The 25,095-nt window shown below is 36.7% G+C and overlaps 1 protein-coding gene across 2 annotated transcripts in view; it reads right to left on the reverse strand.

Moving 5' to 3' along the window:
- FBN2 (fibrillin 2) overlaps positions 1–25,095 on the reverse strand; it is a 184,239-nt gene that overhangs the window by 15,306 nt on the left and 143,838 nt on the right. For both annotated transcript variants that reach the window (XM_075136377.1, XM_075136376.1), the window contains exons 37-54: positions 21,395–21,556; positions 20,254–20,322; positions 19,492–19,617; positions 18,057–18,182; positions 17,342–17,494; positions 12,413–12,481; positions 11,751–11,876; positions 10,800–10,925; positions 10,251–10,376; positions 8,529–8,645; positions 6,486–6,614; positions 6,068–6,187; positions 3,140–3,265; positions 2,750–2,902; positions 2,107–2,172; positions 1,699–1,824; positions 1,473–1,592; positions 122–244 (exon numbers count right to left, since the gene is read on the reverse strand). In XM_075136377.1, coding sequence (XP_074992478.1) covers positions 122–244; positions 1,473–1,592; positions 1,699–1,824; positions 2,107–2,172; positions 2,750–2,902; positions 3,140–3,265; positions 6,068–6,187; positions 6,486–6,614; positions 8,529–8,645; positions 10,251–10,376; positions 10,800–10,925; positions 11,751–11,876; positions 12,413–12,481; positions 17,342–17,494; positions 18,057–18,182; positions 19,492–19,617; positions 20,254–20,322; positions 21,395–21,556 — 2,163 coding nt within the window. The remainder of the gene's footprint in view (positions 1–121; positions 245–1,472; positions 1,593–1,698; positions 1,825–2,106; positions 2,173–2,749; positions 2,903–3,139; positions 3,266–6,067; positions 6,188–6,485; positions 6,615–8,528; positions 8,646–10,250; positions 10,377–10,799; positions 10,926–11,750; positions 11,877–12,412; positions 12,482–17,341; positions 17,495–18,056; positions 18,183–19,491; positions 19,618–20,253; positions 20,323–21,394; positions 21,557–25,095) is intronic.

The raw sequence follows: 25,095 nt of genomic DNA on the forward strand, positions 1-25,095 counted from the left end.
CTGGGCTGCTTGCTACATTCCATCGAGAGGATGAATGCAAGATGTGCAGAAATATTTGGATTATGCTTTAGCCAGTACAGGGTGATAGAAGTTGGGGAAAAGTTTATATGTCAGTCATTACCTTTGCACATCTTTTGGTCTTCTCTTAGTTCATAGCCGACTGGACATGTGCATTCATAGAAACCATAAGTGTTGATACAACGAAAAGCACACAGCAAGGGATTCTGAGCACACTCGTTTATATCTGAACAGAAAGGAACAAAATAAACGTTCTCTACTAAGTTTTAAAACAATCACCAAGAAGGTTTTCTTATATCTGTGCTTCTCTTGTCAACTAAAAAGTATCAGAAATGTAGTAATTCAGACCAGAAACTTGTGGATGTTTGGTTTTGAGTAGCCAGAGAAAATTGAACAAAGCTCTGCTTAAAAATAATGGCATAATAAATATGGATCTACGTGAGCTTAGAATGACAAGTTGGGACAGGCCTATTTCAGATTTTTATTATATGATCATTTTTTAATGCATTTTTGTGTGATGAGAGATGTCAGCTTTTTTCCCAACTCTAAAAAAAAATGAATTCTTGCTTCAGAAAGCAAACTGATTATGATTCGTGAAATACAAAATTTGTAAGAAGCATCCTGATCAGCATCTGATGAGAGTAGAATGGTTGTACACAAATCCCACACTATGAAAAATTAGAGGTACTTAATGAAACTAATAGAGGATTAGTTTAAAACAGATGAAAGAAAATACTTCTCTAAGTAGTGAGAGTAGTGACATTCTGGATCTTGCTCCCACAAGAGGCTGTGGAGGCTGTGAATCAGCAGATTCAAGACTGTACCGGACAGATTCTTGGACAATAGATCCATAAGTGGAGACTAAACCCACTCTGCAGGGATGCATCCCCAGTTTACATCATATTTTCTCTATATCCTCTCTTGTATTAGAGGAGTGAACTGCAGCAAGTTGTTAGTCATGCCCGTATGCTGAATTAGCATTTCAGCTATGAGGGATGAAATAATGGACTAGATGGACCAGTGGTCTGACTTCAGTTTATTGCATTCAGTGTAACTCACTTGTTAGTACAACTGTGATAAGTGGGTCAGTTCATAACTGCTCTGCCTCGGTTATGAAAAATGCTCTGCAAATTCAGGCATTTTTGCCATGGTTAGCTATACCGTTTATGAGGGTATTTTGTTACTTTTCTGCGCCTCCCGCCCCCCCACTCCCCTTTCCAACAAACAGCTGAATAATGTAACATACCACAACATGCAATTTGGGAAATCCTGTGATAAACTAAAAATACTGCTTAAATCAGCTCAGGACTTCTTTTTCAATAACATATTTCAAGCAGAGAAACTTTTTCTCCTCCTAGTTATTATAGCACCAAAGGCCTGATTAATAAAGTAATTTGAATACTGAGGACTGGACAAAAACTAAAGGAAAACTAAAATAAAAGAGGACAAGTTACCTTCACAATTCATCATTGGGCCTGGCTCAAATCCTTCATGACAGTTGCACTCAAAACTGCCGATCACGTTAGTGCACGTACCGTTTCCACATGGGTTGCCAATTGAACATTCATCAGTATCTGTATATAATAAACAAATGCAAACTGAAGAAAACTGGGACATATTTCAAATTGTGTTTTAAATTCAAGTGTTACAATTCTTAGAATTTATGAAATACGGACACACCAATGCAATGTACTCCAGTGTAATCTAAGTTGTATCCCATGGGGCACTCGCAGCGGAATGATCCATCAGTGTTGATGCAGTGACCATTTGAGCAAATCCCTGGGCTTTCAAGGCATTCATTGACATCTAAAAAGCAGGAAGATATTAGCAACTACTTAGCTGATGCATTTTTGTATCAAGCCTTAAAAAAGCATTTTAAAAAAATGAAATGCCCTATTCTGTTTGTCTCTAGCCATGCAATTTCAAAAGAAATCTTTTAACTGTCATTTCATAATGGTCCACATTTATTAAAGCTCAGCCTCTTGTCACCTGGAGTTCTGGGGACTAAGCCATCACAAACTATAATATCCAAGTCTAGTTTTAAGCATAAATAACTTTTTTTGAATTATCAGGAAAAAGAATACCTACCTTCACGTGTATCATCAATTCCAGGAATAGTTCCATGACCATATGGACACAGGTCCTGAAAAGCAACTGTAGAGGTATGTTTTTTTAAAAGAAAGAGTGAGTGAGAGACAGAACCATGACAGACGGTTAAAGCCATCCAAAAATCTTCTATATCACATTTTTCAAATTTGTCAACTGTTTAAATCACGGTCATTACGCTGTCTTGCCAGATGCAGAAGTAACACTATCTCTAGGTCTGAGAAGCAGCACTAGAACTCGTTGAGCTTCTGTGTGCGCATGCTTGGTGCCTTCCCCTTTCTGTACTTGGACAAAACCAAGAACTTCAAACTGTCGATTACTTCAGGGATTCTTGGCAATGTCCCATTTTGCTCTTCTCTTTTGCCTAAAGCAGGCTAGATCTACAGAGGGAGGCTACTAGTTCATTTCTCTACAGAGCAAAAACAACAACTCAGTATTTCTCTTTTTCTGTAGTTTCTTCCATTAAATTTTGTTCCTTTTGTTGACCCGAAAATGGTTCTAGAAAAGGCCGTTAAGAGAGAATGCCAAAAAGATCTCTCCTTCTAATGATCAAAAAGGTACAACACAAATGTGGTCTTCCTTTTCTCCCACCTAAAAAGGTTTTATTTTAAATCTTGATGTGTACCTTCTTCTTCCTTTGGACAGAGCTCACAAGGATCACCCCATCCTTCTCCTGGCATTTTACTGCAGCAACACTTTGCCTTTGTGGTGTTGAAAGCCTTTGGCACTGAGCATTTCCCATTCTCAAAGTTAGTGAAACAGAAGCTCTGGCGAGTATCTAGAAAAAAAAATACAGTTACGTGGAGCTAACACCTCCTACCTGGTTAGATGATGACTGTCTAGCCCTGAAAGGAATAACGTTAGACCTGTATTTTTCATACTATTTTGAAAGCATTTTCCAACCCTCCCAAGGGCATAGTTTAGAAGGGACCTGCAGAGGTCCGTTTTTACCCATTCTACACAATATCTGTTATCTGTTAGAATAAGTTACTACATTCCTTCATCATTAACTTACCAAAACATCTCCGTCCATTATCAGACAGCACAAAACCTGTAGGACAGATGCACTGGAAACCTCCTGGAGTGTTCGTACAAGAGCCAAAGAGACAGATGTTGGGATCCTCGTTACACTCATTAATATCTATAAATCAAAGGAGAAAAGGTTCACCATAACCCTACTGGCTGTGAATTCCTTGGTTAAGAAAGATTGTTTATTTTTTTATTTAACTTCAGCAGGAGGTGCTCCTCCAATAAAGCACTCAAGAGATAAAGCATCCTGGAGGCTCCACTAACTCTTTCAAATTTATTGCGTTTCACTGGCATGCACCTTCCTCTCCAAATACCATTCTCTGTTCTTTGCCATAATTATAATATAAACATTAAATAAATGTTTTCAGACTGAAACAGAGGAGAAGATATATTTCTGATACAAAAAATATTTTTCTGTAATCATAAAACACCCAAAGATGAATTTTTAAAAATCTGTAAGTTGGGGGTTCTTTGTAATTAAAGCTGGGCATTTTTCATTCTGATTGATTCTTAAACTGACACTATAGCTAGTTATTTTATATTTATATTATAGCTAGAGGGAGACCTATGATTATATTTATATATTCAGATTTATATTTACCAGTCTTCCACAGCCACTCTTGATGTTATTTAAAATTTTTTCCTGTCAACTGTATAATTCAGAATATATTGCTATGCCTATTGAAATGTGCGATTTAAATTTATTTTTAAATAGAGATCTTTTTATAATTATTAAAAACTGAAACCAAAATAGGAGTACTTAATACAAACACCAGGTGCCTGTAAAATTGTGCAGCTCAAACAGTATCAGGCTGCATATCCTGCATCTATATAGACAACAGACAGAGTAAGAAAAGTAATACATTAATAGGCCTTTAATTTTTCATATCTATTATTTTGAACTATATTTTAATTTATTCTATTCCGCAAATACTGACAGAAGATATAAGCCTCCTTGCTAAAGTAATTGGTAAAGGTAATTGTAATTTAATAAATTGTGAGGTGTATTTTAATAATCTTCAAAGCTATACCTGCAGTACAACCCCTCAGTAAAGGATATTAAAAGATCCATCACAGAGACCTATGGCTGTATAAGTGTTCTACAATAATATCCATATTGATCTTAATCATAAGTGTAGGCAGGAATAGGTATTCTCCATGAAAGTAAGTTTCATGGATGTTGAGTCACAAATTTGTAGTGCCATTTTTGCTGATATTTGTTGGACTCTCTACTATATTGAATCTTAGGAAACTGACCTGTATTTAGCAGATAAGGAAGCAATAGAAATACAGTCTTTATCACTAGGAAAATATAAGTGGAGTGATGGAAGAAGTCAGGTAGGAATAGATTCTTTGATGTTACTTCTGAAAAATATTACCTTGAGTCCCATTTTCAGAAGTTACTATTAGGTACAGCACATGAACAAACCACTGTAGCGTAATCTGGCATATGACCAAACTCTGCAGTAGCTTCCCATGGAAGGCTCTTACTATGTGAAGCATTTTAAGTCAGCTTATTTCAGTGAAAAAAAGGTAACTAATTTCCCAGTTAGTGTGGCAGTTACTAATATACAAAGCTCAGCAATTCAGCTGCATTAATGGGATGGAAAAAATGCTCTTCTGAGGTACTGATTATTACTGTAATGAATGGCTTGGGACTAGTGGAAGAAACTCCTTTTGTGGCCATGATGAAGAGGTGACTAGCCAGACTGTGGAAGTAAACGAGTCCTCTCCCCTTCATTCCCATAAAATGAATGGGAATATATTACACGGGTAGGTGAAAACTAAGAATTTTTCTGTGGCTCCCATCTGTTTTGCTTTCTCTTGCATATAATCACTCTGAGCTCAAAAAGTAATCTAGCCATTGCCAACCTTCACGTTACAGACAGAAGTAATGAATTCTTATAAATCTGTTTGCATATAAGATCAATGGAAAGTAATGGGGAACATATGTTCCAAGAGCTGTCACAATATTAATCAAAGTATTAGTACAATCACACATGATTATCTAGGCATTTTCTAGGAACTTTAGCTGCAAATTTTCTGGACACATGGTAGAATGAAGAAAAAGAATGCAATTAAGTTCCTTCTACTCAGTTCGGGCAAAAACCTGTTTGGCAGTCACTGATGCTGTCAAAAACATCAAGAGAGTCTGTCAGGATACTAAAGTGGCCATAAACAGTGATTTTCCTGGAAAACCAATAGCTTTCATTTTAAATTCATGATTTTACAACTGTAGGTGATTTGAATTCATCTCAAACATAACTGCTAATATGGAAACTGCAACTGCCAAAAGAAACCATGAAGTTGGCAGGCAAACTGAATATGGTGGCAGGATACAAATGGATGAGAGAACTCTGGGGCTTAGAAAATACATCCTGTTGTTCAAGACAAAAATTCAAAAAGGTTCCTGTGATCCAGTTCCTGCACCCATACAGATTAGGTGGCTATAGGCCAAATCTTTATGTCCTCGCCAGTGTTTTCTTCAGTCATACAAGGACAAGCTGCTCATTTATTATTGGGAGTTATTTGGATTAATGTGTGTCTGGGTGTCACACCAGCTAACTTCAGTCACTTAAGCTGAAAACCAGGTTTTTTAATGTAGTCACACTGGAGAGACAGGTGCTTACTCTGTCCTCTGACCATGCAGAAACTTAAGGCTTCTGGGATAGCTACCTAAAACTAGTTATGTGCACCTTCCTTGCAAGGTGACCCACGTAGTACAAAATATCTTGCCTTCCATTTTTAAAACCTCTTCCTGAAGACTTTTCCTATTTACTTATTCCCTGTCACCATGATTTTAAGTCGGGCAACATTCACAAACGTTAGGGTGTACAACTTCTTTCCACCAAATTAGAACCAGCAACTTCTAATTTTTAAATTGTTCAGAAGCATCAATTACAACTTGCCTTACCAATACAACTTTCACTTTTGACTTCATATCCTGGTGGACAGATGCATCTGAATGATCCTTCCAAATTTTGACAGGTACCAGGAGAGCATGAACCGGGTAGTGCCACACACTCGTTAGTATCTTTGGAGAGTAGATGGAATCAAGAACGGTTTAGAATCACGTAATTCTTACGGTAACAACAGGCTTATTCATGAAAAACACTGTAGGATTCTTTTCTAATTTTCTTTTACTAAGGCATTTAAATGCTTGAAGATCAACAACTATTCCAGAACCCAGTTACTTCTACTGTGTTTTCATTAAAGCCACTGTCTTTTTTTTCAGATACTGAAACTGTGGTGCTTCCCTCTGGATGGGAGCTAATAGTTTGATTATTTCAGCTCATCAGTACTTTAACATCTCCGTGTGGTATTATACATACCAATGCAATTCTTGCCATCTAGAGTAAGTTCATATCCTTCATTGCATAAACACTTGAAGGAACCAATTTCATTGAAACACCGTCCATTTCTGCACACCTGACCAAAGAAGGAACTGCACTCATCGATATCTGTAAAAAAACCAAAATAAAACCCCAGAAGCGAGAGTTGGGTCCCAACATAGTATATAGTATGTTATAAATACACTCAAGTTGCAATATATATTTCTGTGGAAAAGGCAAATCTTGCAGCAACAAGGGAACAGCTGACAGCTAGTGGAAAGTAACTCTCACTCAAGTGCATTAAGGTGTATGTTCTATTTAAACAACACCCCTTTTTTATAGGGTATTATAATTTTCAAACTTGCAGCATTACCTCAGCTACTGCATCTGCAGACATTCAATTACTGCCAAGTGACTGTATGATACTAACTCCAGACATAGAAAAGAAAACGTTACATGGAGTGTTCTGGATTTTATCTGGATTTATATGCGCTCAAGTTTCCTGCTAAAGCCTGCCTTGTCATTTTCAAATTTTGGAATATGTCATTTGCTTTGCGCAGGATGATTTTCTCCTTCATAACAGTTCTGAAAATGAGGCTTGAAAATGCTTATTAGTTTGTAGAGTTACTTTAATAATGCAGACTTAAGGGAGCACTGCATAAGGAAAAATACAGATGAGAAAGTGTCAGAACAAATGAAAAGGAGATCGGATAAGCTTCATAGTGTAAGAACAACTTACACTTAGCTGTTTTACAATACTTGAATTTGAATGATGAAGACTAACTCAGTTAGTCTGAAGAGGTTTTAGTCTTCTTCAGAAGCATTAAGTACCAGCTCCTGAAAAAGATGTATCTTCTGTTTCAGCCAGTACAGCTGTGCCTGTGTTATTAGTTTATTCCATAGTGCATTTCTTCTGTGTTACAGTTCTACAAGCAGAAATACCTCCAAAGTATTATATTGGGATGGACTAAATTGCCTTTGAATGACTGGGATAGTTTGGAAGAAAGCCCTGAGGCTCTCCAAGCTGTCAGGAGGAGTGCTAACAAAAGGCCAAGTCTCTGAGTCAGCTTGGGCTCCTTGGCCTCTTGAAGGCACAGCCTGGAGCAGAGGCGCTGGACGCTCCCGGCAGTAGATTAGCAGCTATATTGCCAAGGGAAAGAACTTCCTGGGCAAATAGTGCCATTCTTTGGTAGCAGACTCTGCTTACTTCAACAATTTAATTTTCTCTTTCCTGGACAAGAAGAGGATTTAAAATACTTATTTAAGATGTTTTAGTTCTCTCCTGAACCAGAAAGGAACCAGTAGACTTTGTTCTGTCTTTCTTCTGTAGCAGGAAGGAATGTAAAGCCTTCCTCTCTATTGGCTTATGCTCTGCACAAGGGAGAGGATTTCCAGAGACACATGAGAATGTTCTTCGGCCCAGGGAGATTTTAGTTGCTTTATGACAAGTATCCAGGAATAAGTTGTCCAAAACCATCAGATATTCTGGTGTCCTCTGCTTTAGGGAATGGGAAATAGCAATGCCTGTACAAACTCTGTATGAGCAGAGTTCACCTTAGGAGAGCAGATCTGGTAGATTAGTTGTACTGGCTTTCTTACTGCTGGTCTGCTTCCTCTTTCACACTGTGTGCAAGTGTCAAGTAATACGGTGAAATAAAGAAATGATTTTAAATTCATGAGGCAACACTGGTGCTGTGATATAATATATGCTTATTGTGAGTGGTGCCTATGGACATGTGCTGTAATTACCCAGGAAATCTAATGGAGGTGAGGGCTGCATTAAAATGCCAGTGAACTGTAAGTTTGTCCCAGTGGTCCAGAGATTTAGGGTTTACGTTATCTCAAGCTGTCCAGTAAAAAATATTTTTAATTAGTTTAAAAAATGATAGCAATGATTAACTTCTAGGGCTGGTAACAGTATCAGTTACTGCACTCAATTAACTTTCTTAGCACCCTGACCTGTCTTCTGTTTAACTATATACCATCCTCCTTGCCATACCAAGCCAGCAGCAATGAAAATAAAGTTTGGATTACATCACCTACCCATACAATCATTATTATGAGTTAATTCAAATCCCGGATAACATAGGCAGTTATATGACCCAACCGTGTTTTTACAAGTTCCATTTCCACATGGATGGCGTTCACATTCATCAACATCTGCAAAGAGAAACAAAACTGTATGTGGGAACTGATTTTCCAGGCATGTGTTAACATGTTACCTGTGCAATAGTGACAATATTCTAAACCTCAGTCTCTCCTTTCATCTGTCACATTTTCTATTTATACTCTTCATTTTTACAGCTTCTGAGTACACATAGGAAAATGTTACGTGATGCATTTTTTATATGTATTTTAAAATAAAAGATACTGAAACGTGCAAAGATAAAAGTAAGTGCATGTGCAGTATCTCAAAGCATTCTGTCTTTTTATTTTCCATACTAACATTTCTTAATTTATTAATGTAGGCTAGTGATCAGAATTTAGTACAAATGATTGAGCATCACAGCCCTGGAACTATTTCAAATTTTATGTACGTATTTTCCTCTTATGCACATGAAAATCTGTTGAAAACGCTCTATAAAGGAGGTTTGTATCATTGTTCACAAGTCAATTTACATATGTAAATATATTATGTCAATACTACATCCAGAATTATAAAGACTGCTTACAAACTCTTGGAAACACCAATTTTTAAAAGGCACTAAAATTCAATGTTTCCTGCTGCATGTTTCAGTAATTTCTGGAGTTTCATGGGGATCTGGAAGGTATTTAGATCTTGTTCTCCTAGTTCTTGTGGACTTTCTGAAACATTTTATTTATTTACAGAAGATAAACATCTTGTCATATGAATCATTTCCCTAACCTGTCATTATCTAGATTTGTATTTCATACTATGAAATTTTTAGAATTAGTTTTAGAATTATTTAAGTTACTGTTCTAAGTAACAAGGCTCTCAAAATTTTGCATTGTTAACACAAGTCACTTTCCCAAATATCCTCCTCAGATGGTTTGACAAATGTGATTTAGTCCAAATATGAGAAGACTTAAGGCGTATATGAATATGTAATACAATGTGAATAGGTTTTAAATGTCTGTTTAAAGTTGAAATTGGAACACGCCTATGTTATAGAAGACATTGAACTTATCTATATCTTAGAACTGACATTTAGATGATCATTATTTCAAAAATCAAAATAATTTTTTGGCTATTTTTCTCAAAGAGAACCAAATTCACATATGCATCACCTTTTCTTTTTAAAACCCTATAGAACTGATTATGAAAGATTAAAGGAACAAGAAAAACACTCTTATTTCTTATATCATCTCTATCATGTCATCATTTTAATACAAAATAAGTATAGATTTAAGTTACATTAAATGTGGGATTCTGTTTTTTAAATGAAACATGAACTCAATAAATTTCTAAAGAATTGAAAAATCTGTCTTTTTTTGTCTCCAAACTCTGTGATACATCCTACAAATGTCTCTGTCAAATAAGCCACTATGATGTATTTTTGTGAAAATGGGGTTAATATATTCTTCAGTAACATGGAGCTATCTCTGAGAATACTGTGATTTTTTTCTTCGAACTAATATATCCACTCCAAGAACAACTTCACATACTTTAGTCACAAAAATCCAAAAATGTATGAGTCGGTCTTTTAATGTCACTGTAATGTCCTCAAAAATTTAGACTCATCTCCTCCTCCTTTTAAAAAAAAAACCAAACAAGCCACACACAAAAGCATTTTCTTTCCATACCCATGCACATAGTCTGGTCTTGGGATGCCTTAAAACCATTGTGACATATGCACTGGTAACTTCCTTGCATGTCCACACATAAACCATGACTGCAAACATTAGGAATTTCCAGACATTCATTGCGATCTACAACAAAAATATAAAACAGATGGTACACATTATTGACTTTTATTATTCATTCATTTTACACAAACATGTTTTTACAATCTGTTATTGTTATTAAAACCAGACTCAAAGTTATCCATAACTAAACCTGAATCATAACAAAACTTCATTTTATAGGAACTTCTTGCCTATACACCTCGAGGTCAAAACTACTGTTAGGATTTGGTTGATGCATCAAGAATGTTCTTTAAAAATTTTACCCTGCCTTTTCTTCCCTTCTACAGAGAAACAGGGCTATAAAGTAAAAACTGTTACATAAAACAGCAGAATACGCAAGGTAACAGAAAATAAATGATGCTTTTACTCTTCGAGAGGGTCACACATGTACCATTGATTAGGTACAAACAGATTCAAACAGATGAGAAAAGTCAACTGATTTCTTACCAACACAGGCACCATTGGGTGAAAGTTTAAAACCAGCAGCACATTCACAGCGGTAACTACCAGGACTGTTGATACAGTCTGCGTTTCTCTGACAGAGATTGTCTCCATTGCTGCACTCGTCAATATCTGAAATACAAGAGTCACGGTTCAGACATCAGAAACCACAAGACAGTTACTTCTGCCTAGAATTCAGACTCTATTGTCTGTCTTGTGCAGGACGAATCTTTTGTCCTCAACAGAGCATGCATATTCTGATCTTCAGCCTCCTCTGCTATAAATGCAAATGAAAAGCAAAATAAATACAATTTCATCCATAACACACTTTTTGGATGAAGGAGGATTCTACGAAACTTACTACACACTGAAGTGGTTTTGCAATTTTAAGTGTCTGCCTAAAGAAATTAGTTTTTGTATTAATAAATGTTCCTCTTCGCCTTTGAACTGAGATAGTAAGTGGCACAGTTTGTTAGCTTTTTAAGGTGCACATGGCAGCACAAGACCCTTGAATATCAATGACAAAACTCCTATTGACTGGAGGACACAAAAAATTTCACTATTAGCTTCTATGAATATCTTCACCTAGAAAACTGTAGAAGAACAGACACAAGACCAAAAAAATCAAGAAAACTTTTCTTTGAGAAGTTTTAAGAACAAGAATTAAATTTCCTCCCTAAAATAAAATAAAATCAAATAAAAGCATTTCATTTACTTCCTATTTAGGAGTCAGTGAATTGCTTGACACAAAACTATTACAAATTTTATTAAGTGCATGTGCATATGTATTAAAGACAAACACATCACAAACTGATTTATACACTTGAGCCCTACAAAAAAGCTCAAAAAAAGCTATCTCTTAGATTTAGAAAAACATGTAAATTCCATGTTCCCCTTCCCTTTAAGATAAGCATGCTTATGGGGATTAAGTAGAAAATAACCGTCGTTTCAAATCACCTTCACAGACCAAGAGCAGGTCATTGTAGCTGAATCCAGTGGGGCATTCACAGCGGAAGCTGCCAATCTGATTGATGCAAACACCATTTGCACAGATTCCTGGGATTTCCTTACATTCATCAATGTCTGAAAGTGAGATGAGCTAGTCAAAGTACAATACTTCATGGCTTTACATACCGCTTGGGTTCTCAATTTCACTATGCTTAAAACTGAGTTGAGAAGTTCCTTTCAATCTACAGAAATTGTATACAGGATATAAATCTAAACATCTGCCCATTATGAGAGAAAATAAACTCTGTGAAGTTCAGGAAGTGATCAAAACAGAGTAATACTAAATATTAGACAACATGCAGAACTGTTACAAATGTGCAGATAAGTCTCGCAACATTTTTGAAGCCAAAACCTTTTATTTTACCAGTTAAAACTGAAACCTGTGAACTAGGATGGAGGGTGAGCAAAAGATCATAACAAAATGTAGAAATAAAAAAATATAAATCAGAAATACTTTACACAAAAATTGGTCTCACAATTTATGTCACCATTGTAACTCCATAATGAAATTAGAATTTTATTATATGAAATGTTCATTTTGGTACCATTATGCAGCTGCAACAACCTTACGCAAAACAATTTTTCGTTAAAATAAGTTTAGTGAAACTTACCAACAGCTTTTCCAGTATGAATGTCAAAAGTGAAGCCAGGAATATTCCCGCATGTGTTCTTGAATTCAGCTAGAGCAAAACAGAGAACAATGCATTTTTAGTGAATATTTATAAATCTCCCAAGAATTACTTGTAGTCTTCACAGCTTTTCAAGATCTGATACAAGCCAAATCTACTCAGAAAACCCATTGCCTCCTGTACAATTTGTATTGAAAATTCAGATTGCCAATAAATGAATGCAAATTGAAACCCTAATTCATACTTCTCTTTTCTCAAATCTTTGCAGACTTTTGCACATGAGTAAATGTCTGGTTTGAGAAAGCAGCACTTCAGTTTTTGTTTTAAATAGAACTCCTTAACTTACCTTTTAAGGTTTATTCCTGCTTTCTAGACATCGGTAGAGAGAATCTTCAGCAACAGTTTCGATAGGAGAAATAAATGCAACTTACCAGTACCTAGCCTTCTTCGACGATACTATCTCTGTTCTTTTCTGCAGAGGTTACTGCAGCTGAGTTCCACTAAACTGTAGAGCAGAATGGACACTCTGCTTTCAAAAAAGATGCTCCAAAAAAGAGCATTGTTTTAGTATGCTCATTTTATATCCTCTTTTCCAGAGCATCTTGAGGATGGGAAATGCACGGTATAAAGTATAAAATCAATGAACCCATGGTTTTCCAGGCAAGGTGTATGAAGTTGAGTGGATTTGCAACATACAGAGAAAAATTTCTAGCATGGAATTTATTAATTATTGCAGGATGTAAGAAATCATTATTTCTTTAAAAAAAGTATTTCTTATAAAGCATCTATGCTGGCATGAGATTTTACTGGTAAAACACTGCTTTCCAGAAAAAAATGTATTACACAGTTACAGTACATTGATAAATTTTGATCTAGGTAGAAATATGAAAAATGACAGGCCTACAATTACAACTATGTCAAATCTGTAAAATACAGACTACCAGTAGAATTGTGAAATGACAGCCCACTTGTTTGAGGGGAACAAAATAATTCCCATGTGAAGACACAAGCAGTTTGAATGAACAGTTTGCTTTAAGTGAGTGTTTGCAAACAATAACCATGCAGCTGCTATTCATCATCTTTTTAGATCATATCAGCATTCAAATTCTCCAGAAAAATAATAAGTATATTTCAATATTAAGTTTCCAAACTGTTGTTAAGGAAAAATTCCAAAGCACGTGGTAGATATTTGTACATTCAGGGCATTAAGCCAAGGTAAAATATCCTTCTAAAGAACGTGGATAAAATTTACAGAAACTTCCCATTGACATAACATTCAAAGGGGTTCTGGAAGTATAGTCTCTGGAGACTTCCATGAGTGCTTGGTCTACTGTTCGTGCTGCTGAGGACCTACAGGAAGCCTATTATCTATCCAACGAGAGGGAGCATATGGAGTTTACTTTTAACTCACCTCTACACCTGAAATGCAGACAAATTATTAGTCGTCTCTTCTAGCACCAGAAAAAGAGAAAGGAGACCTTTTGTTTTCCTGTGAGTAATGATCTTTAATCTAAAGAGGTGATAGTTTATTTCTCTACGGGCTGTAGTTTGAGGTTCTTGATCATCTACATTTTAATGGCAGCCCTTCAGTAGCTTATAATGCTGTAAAGTTTAACCACTGGGGTTATAACTTGAATAATTCTTGTCTCCCTTACACCAAACATTCTCATTTATTAAAATTTCAGCAAAGGTAGTTGATCATTGCTCAGAATGAGATCTGGCAAAATGTTTTTCTCACATTCAAACATTCTTTGTAATTTCCTGTATAAGCCAAGTAGGATCCAGTATACCTGAACTTCAGCATTTTCTTCTTTCTTCTGTCCTATTGTTTAATGACTGCTTAATGCCTGCTGAGGTTATTCTTGCAGTGCCAGATACTGGACCATAGAGGTTCCTGCCACAGTGTTTTACCATCCCGCAATTTTCTGCTCTTTTATATTAACATTTATAAGATTTGAGGGTTAGAAAACAGTTCTTTTCTGCAGGGAGCTTTATGCCATTTACTGCTGTCAGTAAACCTGTGAAACACACATACTAGATAAAAAGAGGGCCTTGTATTCACTACTCTGTCTCCATGGGTGATGATAACCTACTCTCGTGATAACGCCTAACACATCAGGTCTGGGAGGTTGAAGAAGAGGCTCTGAGAGTTGCAGGCCTTCTTTCATCCTGTGTTATGCTACCTACACATTCCATGCATTCCATTTAATAGAGGTTTTCCATATTTTTTTCAGTTTGTACCATGTAGAAAAAGAGCATATGATTAGGTAAGGACTGTATGATAATGCATTTATACAGTGCCAAATTATCCATAAACAAACATGCCAGAGATTTACTTTCCAAAAGCTTGACTTTTCATCAATGACTTAAAAAATATTTCAAAAACCCGTATCTTATCACCATATTATTTTTTAGGACAGAACAGGGAAAAACTCTCTGAGGTCAAGCACTCCTGAAATGATCAACCATGAAAGAGTTCTGTAAATACTCGGTTACCTCTTAGCAGTGAAGCAGCTTTTTACATTTCTTTTTGTGAAAAAGAAACCCAAACAAGAATGATTATTTCTGATTATAGTCTGTATGGTAATGGTTATGATCTGTATAATGTGTAAAACCAAGCAATACAGTCTTTGCTACCTAAAATCATCAAACAGAGATCGATTGTTAAGCATAAATATATGAAAAGGAAGAAAGAGCTCTGTTCACAAAGGAAAAAAAATGCAAATGCGTTGGCATGTGAAGTTCACTTAGAGGAAAAATATAATTCTCATCAGAGCAGAATAATGCTCTTAATGAGCTACTGGGCTCAGTCTAGCAAACTGGTTAAGGTCAGTGTATCGTAACCCCTGACTGTGATGTGTAGCCTCCACCCAGATTTCAGAACAACTGATTATACCACATAAGTGCAGCTATTCAACCATTTACACTTGGAATTTGTGTTTGATCCCTCACGCAATCTCTTTTCATGGCGAAAAAGGTTCAAGCATGTCTCCAAATACAGTAAAGGCATTTAGAAGAGCTAACAAGGCAATATTGAAATATTTCGGGAAATATTTTAACCCCATAACTGCTTGCAGACTAAGTGGAGTTGTCTTAACAAATCTTTAAAAGCTGCAGAAGTTTTTGAGAACTTCAGTCTTACCAATTTAAAAGGAGAATTCTTTCTTCCATCCAAGAATATTAATTGCATGAATCCCTGCTAGTACTTTGCTGTATTTTTCTCATCATGTTGTCATCATGATGACAATTTTATGGCACTGAGATAAATGACTATGGGAAAGAATTTTATGAGCTCTCTGTGATAGCAAACATGTATTTCCTCTCTCAAGCTTATTTCCATCTCCCATTCCTGACTGCTAAGAACATTCCTTCATTCTCCCTCCTCCTACTTAAGAATGAAAAGGAAGACGCTGTTTTTTCTTTTCAGTCCCATTTTCCTCCTCTTCACTGCTTGTGGGGGAAAGTCTTTCTTAAATTATCTGCTGTTTCCCTTATGTCACCAGGATAAACTACTTGGAGTGAAAGTAATACATTCTTTACACCAACATCACAAATGATGCAGCACCAGAGGTATGGGTTTAGTGGCAGTAAACTTGGGGCAAAGTCAATTAAACACTAGAATGTATTTGTACTAAACAGGCATCTGAGTTTTATCTAGGCACCTTTGCTCTTTTTACAAATATAAGAATCTTTTATCGAAGGCCAGGTGCTACTGTCAGGTTTCCAAGTTGGTGACTCTCCCACCAATGATTTTTCTGAGTGAGCTTTCAAGGGTGTTTTGTTCCAGGCAAGGAACTCCGTAACAACTAACTGAAAAAGAACTGTACCTTATTATTTTCACCTCCCTTTATAGAAGGGAATTTTTACTTCCCTTTACAATGCCCTGCTTAGTGAGCTTCTGCAAGTTCATCACCCTCAATAGAAAAAATGTAAAAGCAACTGAAAGGATCACACTCAGATATGAGACACAAGTGAAAAATCTGGAAAGGCAATACACTCAGTAATGAAACCCGATCTTTTTATTCTGACAGATTAGTACTACCAGGATAACTGTATCCCCAACTATGCAGTAACTCAATTATACTATCTTAAATTAATTACCCTGGAAGACAGACCAGGCAGCAGGCATCTCTTATCAGCCAATATCTTCAACCCCATTATTATTGCCTGATGACTGCTTTTCCAGAAACCTCCCAGCTTTAGAGATGGGAGTTCTGTCATCATGCATTCAGAAAACTTGCTTGTGCCTACTGTGCCACCCTGGTGGGTCTTACCTAGACAAACATAAAATTTTTGACATAAATCTAAATAACTGAAAGTAATTCTATGTCCATACAAGACCTCTGAAAACCTTGGCATTTGTTAGGAAGAAAGAATAAAACATCACAGCATACTCATTTTATAGAGCCCCATCACCAAAAAAGAGGTCTAAATAATTATATCTACCTACAGGTACCTGTCTTAAAAACATCCTTTTAGCTACAGCACTGACATACTCCTGCTGCTGATGGGAAGGTCAGTCTGTACTCTCCAGGCCTTTTTATTCATCTCAGTGACACCTGACAGTAGTTTGTTCCCTTGCCCTTGCATTCAGTGGCAGCTGAGAGGAAAAATATGCATGTTGTTCCTGAATTTTTTTTCATCCAGGGGGAATGATTGTGCCTTCAAAGTAGTCAAGCTGTATCTTTCCACTCAATATGGAGTGATACTTCTTCCACTTAAAAATATGGAAGAAATACCTATTTCTTGTTTAGCACACTGAGACTGAATCCAGGATGGCGGGGTATTGTCACTCTGCTTTGGGAGTACAGCAAAGGTTTTTTGGGGCTGAAATATTAACTTTAGCTAATAGGTCAAAGGAGCAAATAAGTAAAGAAAGTAACAAAATGGGATGATTATAGTAGGGTTTACCTGTTCCTGGAGTTGGACATGGTTCACAAGGTTTGTTCCATGCTTTCCCAACATTGTATGTGCAGCAACACATCCTTTTGGTTACATTGAAGGGCAGTTCATTCTCACAGGAGGTTCCATTATAGCTTCTGTAGCAAAAGCTTTTCCTCATATCTAGATGTGAGAAAAGAATCATTTACGAAGTAACCAACAAACTAACTTAAGTAAATATCAACTCCCTACCAATCTAGACAGTGGTTCATTAACTCTGGCTTCTGAATGCAACCCAACCATATGCATGGATGCATTTAAAAATAATTTAAGGATGGAAGTAATCTACAGTCTTTGTTTTAGACTTCCCTGAAATTTGATGTATTTTCATTTTTCATTCAAAGACACAAAGGGGAAAAAGGAAAATTCCCAAGAAATCAGAAACACACTGTAGATGCTCATCAGATCCATTTGTATAGTAAAACCTACCATTTGTAAATGACTAGTGAAAATACAAAAAAGATTTCTGAGATCTGTTAAGGAATAAGAGCTCGTGAACACTGCACATCAGTCATTGGGATCTCTTTCCTGGCTACATGACATAACTGTCTGGGAGTTAAAGGCAGAAAAAAGCAATACAAGGCTTTAGAACTGGCCTCATCTAAAAGGAAATTTTAAGCAGAGAGTCTGGCCCCGAAACAATCTGATCTTCAAATGGTTCTAGTAAAGATGAGATTTTGCATACCCATGCAGTTATGTCCTCCGTTCACTTGCATATATTCAGGTGGGCAAATGCAGGTGTAGTTCCCCAAGGTATTGTAGCAGGTACCAGGACCACAGACACCGGGATGTGCAACACATTCATCAATATCTAGAGACCAAGTGAAATCACTACAATTAACAACGGAAAAGAGGAACAAGTCCTAGCAAATATTTCTGAGAAATATGACCATAATAAACCACGCTAAGATAACCAAAATGTTTCATTTAAAGGCTAACTTGGAAAGTACAGCTCACATTTGGGCTAAGTAGCTATTGTAACAGCCGCTGCAAAGTAATATTGTTAACCTCTACTAAGTCCAGCCAGTGAAGTGAAAGAGAACACCCTAAATAAATTCGAAGTTGTTGAATTTACCTCTGAAACTGGAGGGCTTGCGTTCAGGAGAGGGAATATATGCATGTTGTTCCTGAATTTTTTTTTCATCCAGGGGCAATGATTGGTGCCTTCAAACTAGTCAAGCTGTATCTTTCCACTCAATATGGAGTGATACTTCTTCCACTTAAAAATATGGAAGAAATACCTATTTCTTCCATATGGATGATCCCATCAGTTCCACAAAAGACATTTACACCCTCTTCTCACAGGAATGTTACGTCACGTTTCAGTTCTGTTAATGTGTTCACTACTTCACTGAGAAATGACATTTTAAGTCATTTCTAACTCTAGTTAGAAATGGGCAAGCTGAATAATCGCATAGTCTTGCTGCTCTAACCTTGGATCTTCTTGTTTAAGGTATTTGGGGTGTAAGCCTTTTTTGCCCATACAATTTTAATTTCAAACCCAGTTTGGTCCGTTTTCTTCACCTGAGCTTAGCAAAGCCTCAGGATTCACAGGCTCTGTTTTGAAAGGAGACAATTTTTTTTTCTCACAAAGTGAATGAAGAAGGGGAAGGTGACTTACAACACTCCAAACTAAGAGAAACCATGAAAGATTCTTTACATTTTTCGGTCTATTTACAATTTTGGGTTCTAAAATGACAAATCTCAAACACAAAAGGAAAATCAATATTAACTTTACTTCACGTTGTGTAAATTAAACTGCTACTCTAAGATACTGTGAAGAGAAAACACCTTTTCTCACTTAAAATACGAAGAGCCTAGTGAAACTAGCAGGAGATACAAGGTGTTGCAGTAAGAAGCCAGAAATCATGAATAACCACCTTAGTTTACTGAATACACATAGCTGAGATCTATCATGCAGAAATAAACATTAGTATATTTAAGTGTTGCATTTCAAGCTTTATATTAATCATATCACTGGTGCCAAAGATAATGATTTTAGAGAGTATTTTAGGCAAGGGTGTGGGTACCATAACCACTTATGAATTTAAGGCTCAAAATGACAGCGTTTTTCATAACAACTGCACTGTGATAGAGAAGGAGGTTTTAAGGGACTCAACCTTCACAAATTCTTGTCTCTTCACTGAGGTAGTAGCCTTTTGGACATTCACACTGGAAGCTGCCAAAAGTATTGATGCAATTTCCACCTTGGCAGAGGCCTGGCAGTTCCTGACATTCATCAATGTCTGAAAACAGAGAAAAAACCCACCATATTTCCATTCCAGAACGAAAAGAAACAAGAGACTTTAAGTACTCCCCTGAAATTTTACCAACTAGTAGCTTTTAACGGTCACATGGATTTTTCTTTTTTGCTTCTAAATTTTGCACTTCATGAAAGCATGGATGAGATGCTCATTCTCTTCCTTTAAATAGCTCTTCAGGAGCACGTTTCTGCTTGATGAGCCCATGGAGTTCAACTTCCATTACTGTTCACAGGAATTTGGCATCTAATTCCTCATTCCTGCACACTCAGTTTCTTTGTCCAATGAGTATTTCCTGAAACTTATACCTTCCATTGATAACCTATAATTTTCATAAATGACTTATCCTTCAGGGGCCAATTTCAAAGGCCAATTCAAGTACGGAGGCACACAAAAGGTATGCATCAGCTTATTTTCCTACTGAAATATTGTTGGACTTCTTCAATATTCTTTTATGGTATGCCTTTTCATCATGTTGTTGTCCAATTCATATTAGCAGAGGGTTTTGCTTTGCACTAAATGTAATGATTTCTGCAAAATATAGTTCCTGTATATATCTCTCCGAAGGTGACACTTTTTTTTTTTTTTACCAGTCATCACAGTAATTTACAATAATCTCACCTTCTAAAATAATAGTGATGGGATTTGGTCTGAATCCTTCTCCCCCTGGACAGAGTGTATTATATTCCGCTAAAGTAAAACAAGAGAGAGCATGTCAGTCATATGAAGAATAAAATGCTAACAACAGAAATATAAAATTTCACTTGTTTTTTCAATGTGTCTTCTTCCCTACACTCATTGGTTTTCTCCTCTTCTTGACCAATGCACAGTAAATAAAGCAAGTGCATTAGATTAGTAGAAAATCAAGGTAAGATTAAGAGTTCTGCTTAAAACTTTACCATAACCTCAGATACTTTTAAGGCAGGCACAACGCTTTTTTCTCCGTACTGTGCCTTTATAAAGGCACATACTTTGTGTTTTGACTAGTTCTTTAATATGAAATGTCAGTATACCATTGATAAAGATACATGTCAAAATTGGAATTTATACTGTTATGAGACTGTTAGGAACAATTGTTTAACATTTCTGTTGCATTATTCATTCAAAGAACTTCAAATCTCTACAAAATTGGTAAGTATCATCGGGTAACATTTTTGAAAATACTCACGAGTGACTTAGAAATAGTTACCCAACAGTTACCAACACTGTCCTACGAGAACTACTGCAGTTCTCCAAATTAAAGGCATGATTTGAGTTCTAAGCATTACTAATTTCTTTACTTCCCTAACAACATGGAGTTGTTAAGTAAAAATTCCTAGTAGATGCATGCAGTCCGTTCCTTTCTTAAGACACATAAGCATATCTGTAACTACCTTAACTTTTTTTTTTAATGGGAGAAAAGTAAAAGCAAAATAAAATAAAGTGCCCAAAATTACCCAAAGTACATGGGACTGGGCCAGTGGGAAGTGCCTTCCAAAGTTACCACTGATTTATTACTGTGAGAATAAGCACGAAGTCAGCCACAGAAGACTAAACGTCAGGTTTTCTGATACTCAGGTCCACACCTCTGCATCACCCCTCTGACAGTAGTAGGGAGATTTTCTTTTATAACTATGCCAGAACACTGCCTCATGAAGAAGATCAGTTTCTTAAATGATAAATGTATAGTAATACAGTAAAAGATTTCAAATACTTTTTCCATCCCTTGTTAGCATCTTCTATAATAAGAGGGCAGGGGGAAAATAAGAGAACATTTCCTTACTGCTGTTTACAGGGGGACACGTCTCACAGGGGTTTCCCCAAGCCTTTCCCAGAGAGCAGCAGCACGAGGAACGACTGACTCCAACCCCAATTTCAGTGTTGCAGGATAGGCTCCCATCCCCTCGTGGTCCATACTTCAGGTAGCAATTGCCGACACGGTTATCTACATATAAAGCACGTATGACTACAGCTTCACACAATGATCCGGATAAAGGAAGAGCAGGCATTCATTTTTACATTTCATATCAAGAAGCAGGAAATTCAGACAACATTGTGCTTCTGAAGTCATTGGCAAGCTCAAAACACTCATGTACGCCCGCAGTTACTGATGTTGAGAGAGAGAGCAGGGAAAATGGGTAGCTTCAGCTTCCTAAGTACCCAGAGACAAGTTCAAAATGTTTGCATGTCTTCCAAAGTCACACCGTACTCTAATGTAGCACATACACTACTCCCAGTCTTTCACTCCAGAAAATATCAGAAGCCTTGCTGCAGTTTGCTGTTAATATTTCTTCTCTACATTCTGATTGTGACTAGGCTATGACTCTCTGTTGTGGAACTAGAAGAATTCACATATTTTTCTATAGACTCACAGAACAAAGACGTGTCACTGGAAGAATTCTTCCACTGGCAAAGAAATTCTCCAAAAATCATTAATATTGAAACAAATAATCTAAATGTGCAGTAGGTTTGAGAAGAATGAGTTTATTAGTCCACTCAGACTGTAACTTAATGATTTAGACAACTGCTGGCATTAGTAGAATGAGCAAGGAATCTAAGAGAAGTAAAGCTAAGAGTTTTCTTACTTCTATACATACTGTCTCCTTGTTCTTTATAAATGGAAAGTAATTAGCAGTGAGTCATAAATATAAGGAAAGAGAGGATAGTCAATTATTATAATATTTCTTATTACAGACAAATAAGACAAACATTAATTTCCTCAAGAGTAGTGTTATAATTCTAAAGATCATTTCTATCAAAGGTTGCCTCTAAAGAAGCACAGAAACCCACTCAAAAATTTTTTGATAAATTCATTGCATAAAGGCCGCAGTATCTTTTTGCATTTTTACTATTTCTGTTAATGGTATGACTAAAAAACTTATAAATGAATTTTTGAATGATTTCCCAAATGCGTATTTTACCAAGAAATATTACATTTTTAATTTATTGCTTGCAGCAAGTGCCAGATGCTACAGCCTTAGCAATTTACATAGAGTAAAATGAACACAGTATGATAAATGTGGGTAGTCCATACTTTCAAAATTTCCAGAGTTTAACAAATGTCTTGATATGACTTGGGTTTTTAAATTATCCTGAGGTTTGGGACATATCTATGAAAAAAACTTGAAGGGAACTTTCTGTATTGTTCGGAACGACTTGTTCTCAAGATCCTCAAGTTAGTTAAATATCTATAATATAAAAACACAACTTCGCATTAAGTTTCAGGCTGAATTTTTTTTTTAAAGTGTCTTAACATAAATCAAGAAAAAACCTTCAAGCTTTCCAAAAGATTTAAATTTGTTCAAATTTAAGCATTAATAGACAAGTTTGGGTGAATCTTTCTGCACAGTTTTAAGACCATACTGTAGCAGAGATTGTGAAAAAGGAGCATTTTCCTGGGCCCCACATATTCTACAACAAATTTCAGTATCTCACCATAAATGCACACTGTTGTAAAGCTAAAATACTCAGTTAAGCATTGAGTGGCAGAGGCATATGTATTCTGTATCTCTGAGCCTCCGATGGAAAGAGAAGAAACTTCAACCAGGATATCTTTATCTCCCTAGAGGCAAGATTTACCTGAGATCACTTGTCAGCATATGTTAGGGTGGAAGTCCTTTTTTTTTGTTTTTAAAGACAATGTTAGAAGAGAGTATAATGAACAGCCTTTTTAAAAGGCCACATCCTGTTGTTCTCATTGTAGACTTGACCTGAAACAACCCAAACGTGATTATTCTGAGAATACCTGTCTCCTCCTGTTCTCAGAGAAATTGCATGCTTCTCTCCATCCGTGATAGCATGAGACATCTGCCTTTTTAAGAGAAGCCAAGAAGAGATTGGCTTAATTCTTCTTGGGAAAAGTGAAAAACGATGACCATTTTGGAAGATGGCTTCAGCCCAAGACCTCAGGCCCATTAAGAACAACAGGAGATGATAGACCTTGGAACGAAGGCAGAGTCTGGAATCCTCTAGCAGAATATCGATACCGAATCCATCAAGAGTTTTAGGTTTCGGTTCACTCCTCACATGAACTGTCTTGACACGGCACCATGTTCCTCTTTGCCAAGGATAACATTTCTGTTTCTTCTGAAAGGAACTGAAATTTAAATTCCTCCGCCTGTTTTGCTCAAGCGTGCAAGAGATAATGCTGTTGAAGAGAACCAGAAGCTGCTGTCCTTTGACAAGAAGTTTCTGGAACGTTTTTCAGCACAACTTGTGCATTCCAGAAGCGAGAAACTTTCCTTCTTCTGGGTGAGGTCTACTAGTCTCTGTGGGTGTTTTTTTCCAAATGACTACAAGCTTAGAGTGAAAACTGGGTAATGTTTTACCATGTGCCAGTGACACAAACATCATTGCAAGTGAAGCTGCAATTTGGAATTGCAGTCCTGAGACTATAAAGGATCACAAGCAAACTGAACTTCAGTTCTTTCCTCTTTGGACTGCGTAAGTCAGTAGACATACTCAAAGCATACCAAATCTAGAACCAGAACTAGTATAGCTGCATTGGAATGGCAACTCTCTCTATTTCCACTTCCCCTGCAAAATCATTTAACCCTCTGGAAATATTACAAATGAGAACTGCTGGTGAAAGAAGAAAAGTCCAAAACCTAACAATGCCTATAGTCGTATAAAATAGTATAACTAATACGTTTTTAGTGGCCCAAGGGCTTCTACAAAAAAGGGGCACTAAAGTGTAATTTCATTCACGGATTAGGGCTTTATTTCTATTATCTTACTCTGATGGTATTTCATGGGAAGCAGAGGCTTTGCTTGACCTGTCAAAAACAAAAGCTGAATGTTCACTGAGTGTTTTTTGCACTTTGTTATAGAATCAGGCTGTAGAGAGATTGGAAGTGTACACCCAAGGCTAGCAGCTCCTCCCACAGACACATAAGTGGATTCCAGTTCTGCCACTGTCTGAAATTGAACTTGAAAAAAATCCAAAACCCAACCAAAACACCCATGTTTGCTCAGTCTCTTTTCTGTACAATCAATTGTTGAGAAACTAAAAATGCTTCTTACACAAAGGAAAGGAAAAGAGTCTTTGTACCAGAGAGAGGGACAGCTCTAGTAGTATTTCCTCAGGAGAGAAATAAGGAAGGGCCAAATAGTTTTTCTACCACTTTCTTATTCAACATTTTCTCTTCAGAGAGGGAGGGCTTGCTCTTTCATTTGGGACTGTAGAGTTGCTAGATTTACCCTTAAGTAGGTTCCCTTCCACTGTGGAGGCTTCTCTAAGAAAGCATGGGACCCCTGCCAAAAATGTCATTGGGACAACTGGTCCCAAAGTAGAGTGCCATTTTTTAGCAAAACAAAAGTCAGCTAGCAGTAGGATAGTTCATTCTCATAAGCTTCTTCAGAGAGCACGTAAATTCTTTGGTCATAATTCAGGGCTTGCAGGGCTGATCATACACAGCATCTGGTCGTAGGAAAGAATGAGGATCTTAGTAGTTACAGATCTTAGTAGCTGCAGAAGAGGAGCCA

The sequence above is a fragment of the Calonectris borealis genome, chromosome Z, assembly GCF_964195595.1.
Source record: "Calonectris borealis chromosome Z, bCalBor7.hap1.2, whole genome shotgun sequence".
NCBI lineage: Eukaryota > Metazoa > Chordata > Aves > Procellariiformes > Procellariidae > Calonectris > Calonectris borealis.